This window comes from Apis mellifera, linkage group LG16 (genome assembly GCF_003254395.2).
Source record: "Apis mellifera strain DH4 linkage group LG16, Amel_HAv3.1, whole genome shotgun sequence".
Taxonomy (NCBI): domain Eukaryota; kingdom Metazoa; phylum Arthropoda; class Insecta; order Hymenoptera; family Apidae; genus Apis; species Apis mellifera.
The window spans coordinates 5,991,507-6,003,219 of record NC_037653.1 but is presented as its reverse complement, the minus strand read 5'-3'; the positions used below and the strand labels follow the sequence as shown (position 1 = coordinate 6,003,219).

General features: G+C 26.6%; 2 protein-coding genes across 2 annotated transcripts; both read left to right on the top strand.

Annotated features, from left to right (window-relative positions):
• The first annotated feature begins 498 nt into the window (after nucleotides 1–498).
• On the top strand, nucleotides 499–1,475 carry LOC100576444 (chymotrypsin inhibitor). The gene is made up of 3 exons (XM_003250037.4): nucleotides 499–633; nucleotides 1,046–1,146; nucleotides 1,273–1,475. The coding sequence occupies exons 1-3, from the start codon at nucleotides 567–569 to the stop codon at nucleotides 1,351–1,353; spliced, it is 249 nt and encodes an 82-aa protein (XP_003250085.1). The 5' UTR covers nucleotides 499–566; the 3' UTR covers nucleotides 1,354–1,475.
• Nucleotides 1,476–2,412: 937 nt separating this feature from the next.
• Nucleotides 2,413–3,219, top strand: LOC678674 (venom allergen Api m 6). The gene is made up of 3 exons (NM_001040270.1): nucleotides 2,413–2,535; nucleotides 2,746–2,888; nucleotides 2,977–3,219. The coding sequence occupies exons 1-3, from the start codon at nucleotides 2,484–2,486 to the stop codon at nucleotides 3,058–3,060; spliced, it is 279 nt and encodes a 92-aa protein (NP_001035360.1). The 5' UTR covers nucleotides 2,413–2,483; the 3' UTR covers nucleotides 3,061–3,219.
• The last annotated feature ends 8,494 nt before the right edge of the window (nucleotides 3,220–11,713 follow it).

Sequence of the window (11,713 nt, the reverse complement as noted above, 5' to 3'; positions counted from 1 at the left end):
TCACATCGTATTAAATCATATATTATATAGATATTTGCAAAAAAGATAACATATATGTAGGTTATTTGTTTTTCAAAAAAGTATACAATATCAATTCCAATGAAAATCTTTGGATCATCTATACATATAAAACGTTTTCCAATGAAGCCAAATGAACGATTAAATATTTTTCATTTTTTAATATTATAATAAAAAAATAATAATGGACGAATTTGTTTTTCTATGAAATTTAAAAAAAAGTCAAATTTATTTAAATAAAATCGTATTTCATATTGTTAATTATAAAAAAAAGGAAAAGAAAAAGAAAAGAAATTGAATTTTGAATCAAGATAATGAAGAAATCAATGCAAAAGATGATTGTTACTAAGCTAAATAATAAATTGATAAAAGATGAATAAAAATCTCTTTTTGATCTCTTGTTCATTCCGTTGCATCGAATTGTTTATTACCGTATAAATCAAATGCAAACAGTTGTAAAAACACGTATAGAAGGTCTGCAGTGACATATAAAAGCAGTTGAAATCGGGATTTTTATTAAGTTCGAGGATTACAACCAAACGAATAACATGAATACATTCAACATGTCTCGCATTCTTCTTACTCTCCTAGTCATTTTGGCTATATTCTCTTCCTGTAAGTAACCGCATTATTGAAATAAATTATTATACAGTGTTATGCACTCGACTCATTTGCATTCGATTAAAAAAATTTTTTTATACCCGATTGAAATTTAATTCCATTTCAATCTTGCATAATTTTCGTAGAGTGAAAGATGACGTTTAAAATTACTTTATTTAGAAGAAAGAATTAAAATAATTATAAATATGTAAATTAATCCAGTCAAGTTTCTATTCAATCTGATAATTATAACCTAAAAAATCTTAATAAAAATTTCATTGCTTGCTTCGTATGAAATGGTAGTACAATTTCCTGGAATTATGCAGATTTCATCAAAAATCATTATGTGATTTACGTGAAAAAAATTTAATATAGCCTTATATTGCATAATACATTTTAATGTAACATTTTTCACAAATAAAAACAGCAACACTGGCAAAAGGAATATGTCGAGAGAACGAAGAATGGCAGAGCTGTGGCACTGCCTGTCAGCCATCTTGCTCCAACCCCACACCCATATGCACACTGGTTAGTATTTTCGAAATTGCATATTTTTATAACAAATTATTTCGTGTAATAATGCAAAATAATATTTTATAATTTAAGACAAATTTTCTTAATACCGTAATTAATTAAATATTATATTATTTCCAGCAATGCGTTCCAAGCTGCCAATGCGAATCTGGATTGCTCAGAAACGAGAATAAGCAATGCATTGAACCGTCTGAATGTTAATCTTGAAAAGTGAAGCATCGTTTTATTTGCTTTTCAGTTATTTGAGAATGAAGGCCTTGCAATTGTTTTATCGTCGTATACAATGAAACGAAATAAAGAGTAGTAATTCAAAAAATCAAAAATCATTCTCTCACATTGTTTTCTCCCGCATTGAGAAAAATTCTAACGAAATTCTTCGTATTATTAAATTAATTCATCCACTTTTCTTTAATTCGCATGGAAGTAATAAGAACTTCACTTGGGCTTGGGATTAAAAATGGTTTTGGCTCCTTTAGAGAAATTTGAATTGAATTTTTTACAAGTAGAATATTAAAAGTATCCAGATAATATCTTCCTTTCACGACACTTTCTCTTCTTCATTCCTTTTTCAAAGGAATGAATTCATCCTTTGAAGATCGAACGTCTACTTCATTTACACAAAAATACCTCGTTGAGATATATTTAATACACACACAATCAATCAATTTTCATTAAAATTACAATAACTATTTAAATTAAGTATCTCCAAGTATAGCACGTATCAAGAATGTTTCCAAGCAAATATCCAATTATTATCAGATTATTCTTCGCTCACGAGTAAATATTTTTCTCGAAATGCAAGAAATTATTAAATCGTGAGACGAATAACGTGGAACAACAATGATGCGACAATTGTTGCCCCAACAATTATATATATATAATATAATAATAATAATATATATATATATATATATATATATATATATATATGGAAAAAAAACGCTACAGAAAATTTCAACTCGTGCAAAATTTGAAAAAAAAAAGAAGAAAAAAAAATTATACAACCAAATGTTTTTCAATATGAAAAAAAAAGGAAAAATGTAAAAAAAGAAATTCCAACAATTCGTGAACGCGTCAATCTATTATAAATCGACATCGCGTGACATTGAATGATACCAGGGTCTCTTTATTTCCAACGAATATCTCGAGTTGCTGTTTTGACAGTCGGAAATAACGGCGATTTTCGGCACGACCGATTTTACGACACGGTCGTAACGTTAGATCGACCGTATATAAGTTTAAAGGAAAAAAAGAAAATGCATTCACAGTGCAACGTAAGTTCTTTTCTTCTTTTTTTTCGAAAAAACAACTTTGTTTGAGAAGAACAAGACATGTCTCGTCTGGTTCTTGCCTCCTTCCTTCTTTTGGCAATTTTCTCCATGCGTAAGTAAACGAGATCCACTTCCGTTTTTATTATTTGAGGATAAAGTTAGGATCTGATCTTTTGGAAATACACACATCTATATATTGTATGAAATAAAACATAGTTCGGTATAATTTAATGCCAATTAAATTAATTTTATTAATACATCGAAGTTATGAAATTGTTAGAAAAAAAGAAATATTCTAAGTGTGACATTCTAATAAATATAGTTGTTGGAGGATTTGGAGGATTTGGAGGATTTGGAGGACTTGGAGGACGTGGTAAATGTCCAAGCAATGAGATCTTCAGTAGATGCGATGGACGGTGCCAACGTTTTTGCCCCAATGTTGTTCCTAAACCTTTATGCATCAAGGTTGAGTAGCGTTATAATTTTGAAAGACAAAGTTGGATGTACATGTTGAATGTATAATCCATATTCGGTTCATCGTTTTTTATTTCAGATATGTGCACCAGGATGTGTATGTAGACTTGGTTATTTAAGGAATAAAAAGAAGGTATGCGTTCCGCGATCTAAATGCGGATGACTTTTATAATTATTTCATGATTATTTTATGATTGTTTAACAATTATTGTATTGTATTTTATCATTCATAAAAATTGTTATGTTATTATTTTATCAGTAAATATATATATATTATTTTCATTATTCATTTTAATAAAAGATGAATGGAATAATGTCAAGTAAAAAGTGATAAAATTACTACATTTTAATGATTATTCTTTCCTCAGAGTGAGATAACCTGCTTCCCTCATTTTCACTTCTCTCTTCTTTATTTAAACATTATTCCAATGGAGTCTTTTATTATCCTGTCCATCTTATAAACATAAAAATTCACCCATTAATTAGGCGAGGAATGAAATAGTTTTTAATTCGGCCTAGAAAAAATATATGAAATTCTTTGAAACGTGTGCATCGTCGCACGTTTCAAAAAAATTCCATTCCGTTTGACGAAACAGAGCAGAAGAAGAGACTGGCGAGAAGACTTGTTTCTTTTTTCTCAGAGTATGTCAGAAAATATAGATAGATAGAACGAATAAGCAAATTTAATCGTTCGTGACATATTTTTATACATGTAATAATTATATGCATAATAATCGACGAAGGATTATAATTATTCGAGTTAAAGATTAATCCACGACCATTGTTGTTTGTGATATTAAATATCCAAAGGCGTGCTTATTCTCTTATTGTCAAATTTTCGCTTGAATCATTTAATTTATTCAACCGTGGTTACTAAGGTGAATGGCCAGGGAAAATGGCGAACGACTTATCGGGATTATTCAAATGAATGTAACAATGGGTGTAAGTTCAAAGACACCGTCTCTGGAGGAATAATTTTTTTAGATTTAAACTTTGTTATCAACGTTCGTTCGTTCGTTCAGATTATTATCGCAATAAATATAATTGAAAAATATATAACAGGAACAGTAAATGAAATTCTTAAGAAGAGTGTTATAAATTGTCATGTAAATGGATAGATAAAAAATATGAATAGAATTTCTTAATCTTTTATCCGTTATCAAAGGATTAAACGAGAAGATAGAAGATATTTCGATTGGAATTCGACAACGATTCGATCGTCGATTAAATGCTACGTTATTTTATTTACATTATTTTTTTCGAAATTGAACGTCGTTGTTTCACGATATTTATTAAAAAAATCATATATTTGTGTAAAGTAAGAAAGAAAAATTGCAAAGATAATTTTACACACATAGACAAAACTGAAATTTATATAAAAATTTATTTCGATTTCATTGGAAAAAATGCATGGGAAAGAACGAGTAATACTACCGTAGTGAAGGAAGATTGAATGTAGTATAAATAATTCAATCTTTTCAGAGATAAATTTATTATGCTGCGAAATGGTTTTATCTCGTTCTATTTCGTTTAAAATGATATTTGAAATGGTATAAATATTAAACAAAACGGATGATACCGGAAAATTTGCGTATTAATTAAAATTGATTTATAGTAAATTTACAAATGTATTAATGTTATTATTGCCATTATCTCTGGAAAAAGATTTAAAGCGATAACGAGGGGGAAAAAAAAACTGATAAGGTATATAATCAAGAAGTTTACGGAAGATTAATTTATCTGAGAATTTTCGCGGAGACAAGAAGTCATTCGGTTTCAAGAAATTTGAATGTAAATTCGATAGCTTAGAGGCGTTGAATTGCATTTAAATTATCCATACCAATGATATTCAGAGATTTTCAATAAGGTTTCAATAAAAATGGATAAATGATAGCTTAGAGATGTTGGAAGTTGGCAATCAAGATCTCTTCAATATCTCTCAATTATATATCATTTCAATGGAACGTAGATTTCAACGACGCACGATAATTACATAATAAAATTTCATCCCATTGAAATATATTTTCTCCCCGGATAAATTAGATTTGAATTCTTTTAATGCTAATAATTTAATTAATATATATCGTAAGTTACAATTAAAAATAAATAAAATTGTGTTAATTAATTATTGCAGGAGAATATTTTTGTTTTTAATAATATAGAGATCAATGAATAATAATCATGATTAATAATAATAATTACCAGACATAAAAGTTCCATTTTACAAAAAAAGTTGCAGTATTTGTTCACATTGTGTATTATATTTACGTTGAAATAACCAAAAAACATTTGCATTGATGCAATATATTATTCTATAAAAGTTTAATAATATTTGTACATGCTTAAAATAAAAATAAAGAATATCTTTGTACATTTGTATAAATGCAATGGTTCATGAGTTTTATGAGTTGAAAATGGAATTCAAATCTTAGATAATAATGTTGATTATTCTAGCAATATATATATAGTTGCAGGTATAATGATAATACTTGTTATTCAAAAACATAATTATTTACAATAGATTACTGAGATTACAATTGTTAAGATATTGTTTCAATGAAGACTGATTAAACTTAAGCCTTAACATTCATTAATGTTGATTCACTTCTTCATTTCTTTTTATTGCAAACTACATGTAAAATCGATTAGTATTCAATTTCTATTAATATTTTAAAGAATCATCAATTAATTCTCCCTAAATTGTTATTTTGAAAAAAAAATATTTGTAAAAAGGATTTATAAATATTATTAATACATGATATTTCCTAAATATGGATTATGATATTAATTAAATTCTTAGATATTAATCTTTGATTATCAAGCTGAATGTTTCATGGAAATCAGTTATTAGAATCATCAATTATTTCTCTCTAAATTGTTATTTTGAAAAAAAAATTTGTAAAAAGAATTTATATTATTAGTACATGATATTTCCTAAATATGGATTATGATATTAATTAAATTCTTAGATATTAATCTTTGATTATCAAGCTGAATGTTTCATGGAAATCAGTTATTAGAATCATCAATTATTTCTCTCTAAATTGTTATTTTGAAAAAAAAATTTGTAAAAAGAATTTATATTATTAGTACATGATATTTCCTAAATATGGATTATGATATTAATTAAATTCTTAGATATTAATCTTTGATTATCAAGCTGAATATATTTCATGGAAATCAGTTCAAAGCTTTTAATCATAAAGTTCTTTCTTATTTAATCAGGAAAAAATTCGTGAAAGAAGGAACGAGTTTTAAGAAATGAAGGAACTTATCGGACTTAAAAATCAAAGAGATGTCACCGTTGTTGAAGAGAAAAAAGAAAGAAGAGAGTAAAAGCAAGATGTATATATCCAAATATCGTTTAAATATTTCTAATTCGTTCGTATGAAAAGAATTTTTCACAAATTTAAAAATATAAAAGGGACATGTCTATGAAGGCTCATTTAACAATCAAATTCTGTCTCCAATCAATAATCCATCACCGCGTACTTTTGCATGCAAAATAGTGCAGATTCGTATATGAATATTCATGACAAATATATAAAGGCGTCGAATCGAATCTTTTTTTATTTTTATTTCCCTCTCTTTTTATTTATATATTTATTTATTTAAATACAGATGTCCGCTATCATATTCACATATCATATTCTAAACACTAAATCTAATCTGTTTTTGACAATTATGGTTTATCGCGAATTTCAGTGAAAATGACAGAAATTTATATCTGCATATTTAATCTAAAAACGAAATACGCAAATATTTCTGACAATATGAGGTTGATAGACAGTGCTGGATATTAAATTTTCAATAATGCTGTACTTTCGAGAAGGGAAAAATATGGTTTATCGTATTCTTTTTTTTTTTTTCAAAATATTTTGCAACCGTAAATGGTTATTGTCAAATTTTCGTTAATAAGAAAATATACTATTTACTAAATCATGATTTGCTAAACGATATGAGCTTGCATCCAAAATTTTTTTTTCTGCCTATTATACTTTTTATTTTATTTTTACAATTTATTTTAACAAGATCGTGAAAAAGTTATTAAAACTTATTAATTTATTAAAAGTGATGGAAACTATTGAATAATCCAAAAATTAATCCAAAATTATAAAATAAATTTGGATTAAATGTATTATACGTTAAATTTAAAAATATTACTGTTCTTTTCTTTTTTTAACATATATAAAATGAACTTAATTATTCTTTTAAATTAGGATGAAAAAAAAATTCAAATTCAAGAATTGAAGTCGCAAAAAGCGCTTTATACGTGATTTTGCAACATGCGAAAAAATTATTGTCGAAGTTATGCATACAACAAGTTTTCAAATCGATAGAAAATAAAATGACGGTGGATGTAGAGTAAAAAATGGATTCCTATTTTATCAATACTTTTATAGTAGAATTGAGAATAATCTGAAATACTTTTAAAGGGGGAATTTCTGCATTTTATTATATTGCTTTTACACTGCCATGTACTCATCTACATTTCAAGATTCTACATGGACGTGGCTTTTATGCTAAGAAAACAATTCCGATGGAAACCAACCACTGTTGCACCAACCATTGTGGCATAGAATTTTTTCATAATATTTTATATTCTTAAAATCTACGTCTATTTAATAATATTTTATTTATAATTTTAAATTCTTAGGATATGAAAATATTGTTATAAACAATAAATATTCCATAAAAATAAATTTATCTGTTAGATTAATTTACTCTGAAATACGATCAAACTCGATTAAAATTAGGAAAGCTTTGAAATCTCTATAGATCCAAAGATAATGACCTTCTGTCAACGAGTGAAGGACTATTAGAAGCACAAAAGCTTGCTTTTAAAAACGCTCTTTCATTTATCTCGATACGACTTCCTGTTTCCGGGATATCATCGTCTAAATAAAAGTAATTTTTAGATAAATTATCCTATTAACCATAAATTATCCTAACAAATCCTATTAAATCCTAAAAATCCTATTAAAATTAGAAAAACTTTGAACCGCTATAGCTCTAAAGATAGTTGTTTTCTGTCAACGAGTGAACGATCGTTAGAAGCACAAAAGCTTGCCTTTTAAAATGCTCTTTCATTTATCTCGATACGACTTCCGGTTGCCGAGATCTCGTCGTGTAAAGAAAAGGGTGGTTTTTAATCGTTTTCTCACTGACCTATTCTAAAGACAAATTACAGACGACATTCCTGGCAAAATATAGTACGCATTTCTAAGATAAAAATGTAAGTCAATGGGTCTTTTAACCCATTGATAAAATTCTGCTACGTCTTGCAAGCACTTTGAATCCTTATATCTTAACAATCGTATGAGATATCAGGATAAAACAAGAAAGAAACTTTATTGGTATAGTTTCTTCTATATTTTAGATATATTTTGGTGACAAAATCTTTAATAATTTCTTAAGTTTGTTACATGAAAAAGGAAAGACATATATAATTAAAATTGCAATAACGCTAACAGAGGTTTAAATATGATAAAATTCATATTCTATTGTTACAAAGATGATATTTACCTAATTTTGTTGAAGAAAGAATATTTTAATTCCGTAATTTATCTTTTTTCACGGTATTGAATTTAACTTGTTCTGTTACTTCAAAGGAAAAATATTTTGTAAAAATATCTGATTCTCCATATATTTTCTCTCTGTGATAATATATCCTCGGGAAATAGAAGCGTTCTATAGTAATCATCGTTCGCGATGAGAATTTCAAGCAAGCAGTACAGAAGATGACATCAATGTACATCAATTGAGATAACAAATATAGATATGGTACGAATCTATTTCACCAGGACAAGTTTTCATGATTCTTTATGAAGAAGAAGAAGAAAGAAAAAAAAAGGAAATCTCTTATTTTCCGTAATATTAATATCTTTCACAATGCACTCGTTTAATTTATCGATAAATGTATCGCTACCCTTTTTTAAGATAATTATATTCTCCATTTGGAATTATTCTTATGATGTTATAAATATCGTACAGATTTGCATTTATTATTGAAGCACAATAAAACCCTATCGATAAAAATGATAAATGGTTTATGTTAAAACATTTAAAATACTGAATAATATAATATTTGAAATTTTATTTTCAGATTTATAATATTCGCACGTTTGAGGACAAATCAAATCGAAAGACAATCAGGGGACAGAGGAATAATTTAAATGTAGAAATTATTTTTTTAAAAAAGGATGATGAATACGATGAGATGAAGTGGATATTGAAGAGGAAGATATGGAGAGGAACAAGACATGGGACGAAGGAAAGTGATAAAGGGGATGAAATGAAAGATGACGTTAAAGGGGAGGAAATAAATGAACGTAATACAGATCTGAACATGGAAAATGATGATAAAGGAGAACGAAAATGGAAAAAATGGTAAAGAAGAGAAGTGGAAAATGATAAAAAGAAAGGAAAAGTAAGGAATGATTAACGAAAATAGAAAAGATGGGTCAAGGACGAATAATAAAAGAAGATAATGTAACATTTTTATACAATTGTAATCTTGTAATCTGTAATCGTAACTATCGATTTCGAAGAAATAATATAGCTTTATACGTATTGTAATGTAATTCGATTCTTCGAAATCGATAGTTCACAGATAGTATTGTAATAAAAATTATAGTAACTATTCCAAACTACTGTAAATTATTGTACTTCGAGATTTTGTATTACAATAAAGACTATTGTAAATTATTATATTGTATTATTGTAATTATTACAAACTATTGTAAATTATTATTGTATTTTATAACTTTATATTATAATAAAAACTTTTTTCTATTACAACAATAAAATATAATACTTTTGAATTTTTTCTTTATACATTCCTTGACATGTAATATAAAATTTAATTTAATTAAAGAAAATTTGGTTAATAAATATGACTGAAAGATAGTTTTTATATAAAGATAGGATATTTATAGTTTCAGTAGCTATTAGTTTTTTAAATATCTAAAATAAATTGCGAAACTTTTCCCTTTGCTTTTAGCATATTTGATCATAGAAAGTTTTTAGGTACTGCATAATTGATAATTCCCATTTTCATAATGTTAGAACTTTAAAATAGTAATTTCGATAATTTAGAACTTTGCAATAATTGGACATATACATATCGATAATTTTTGTTAAACTACATTTGCAAGTACAATTATTAGGAAAGTTATGTTCCTAATTTTCCAAGTACAAGGTAAAAATATTTAACTTCAATAGATGTAGTGAATATTTTAAACTAAATTATCAAAATTGAAAGATACATAACTTTGAATTCATTTGATTAAAATATAAAGGATTTAAAATTTTAGATTATTTTTCTCTTAAAAGTTTATTTTTTTGATATTGTTAGGCGATTTCCAAATTTAATAATTTTTTAATAGGAGATAGTCTAATGATTTTAATTCCATATAAAACTGTATTATTGATAATATCATTATTCTATAATTTGATTCTATTTGGTATTAAAATCTCATATCAGTTCATGTAAGATTGATTGAATCTTATATAGAAGAAAGTTATTTGGTAATTCAGTCATGGAATCAATTAATAGATAGATCTTTCGGATAGACCTCTTAATGAACAGTTTACCTATCTTGGTTCTCAGTTACTAAAATGAGGATAGCAGAATTAGTTTCGAAACGGAAATAGCTTTGCAAACCAATTACTATATAGAGATAGGATATAACTTTAACATATTATTAAATGAGTTTCCAAAAATAAAATGTTACCACTTTACGTATTATAATTAGAGAATATAGAAATACTTAACTTCATATTAGTATTATACTTTGGCTTTTAACATAGAAAAAAATGTCCTTATCAAATTTGATTACTTTGTGAAGAATATATATTAGAATAAAGTAAAATTAAAATTATAAAACAAATAATAAATAAAATAGTATAAATAATTAATAGTTCATAAAAAAATAAAAATCAAAAAGATATAAAAATATACAAAAAGAAAAGAAACTTCGTAAATAGAAATAAGTAAAATGTTGAAAAAATGAAATCTTCCCAAAAAATTGCATAAAAAGCTAAGTATGGAAAGGTAAGTATAAACCAGTAAGTCTAAAAAACTACAGACAAAAAAAGTGACACCAGTTTAAAAATTATATTATATAAAAAAAAAAAATTAGCTAACAAAACATTAACTTATGATTTCTATTAGGAAAATATAATTCTAAAAGAGGTGGCATGACAAATTCTGAGAGAAATTGTTCCCCTGACAAATTCTGGCTAAAATTTCGACTTTTCATTAGGAGAATATAATTCTAGAGGAGGTGGCACGATAAATTCTGAGAGAAATTGTTTCCCTGACAATTTCTGGCTAAAATTTCGACTTTTAATTAGGAGAATATAATTCTAGAAGAGGTAGCACGACAAATTCTGACAGAAATCGTTCCCCTGACAAATTCTGGCTAAAATTTCGACTTTTCATTAGGAGAATATAATTCTAGAGGAGGTGGCACGATAAATTCTGAGAGAAATTGTTCCCCTGAAAAATTCTGGCTAAAATTTCGACTTTTCATTAGGAGAATATAATTCTAGAAGAGGTGGCACGACAAGTTTTGCGAAAAATTGTTCCTCTGACAAATTCTGGCTAAAATTTCGATTTTTCATTAGGAGAATATAATTCTAGAGGAGGTGGCACGATAAATTCTGAGAGAAATTGTTTCCCTGACAATTTCTGGCTAAAATTTCGATTTTTCATTAGGAGAATATAATTCTAGAAGAGGTGGCACGACAAATTTTGCGAAAAATTGTTCCCCTGACAAATTCTGGCTAAAATTCCGACTTTTCATTAGGAG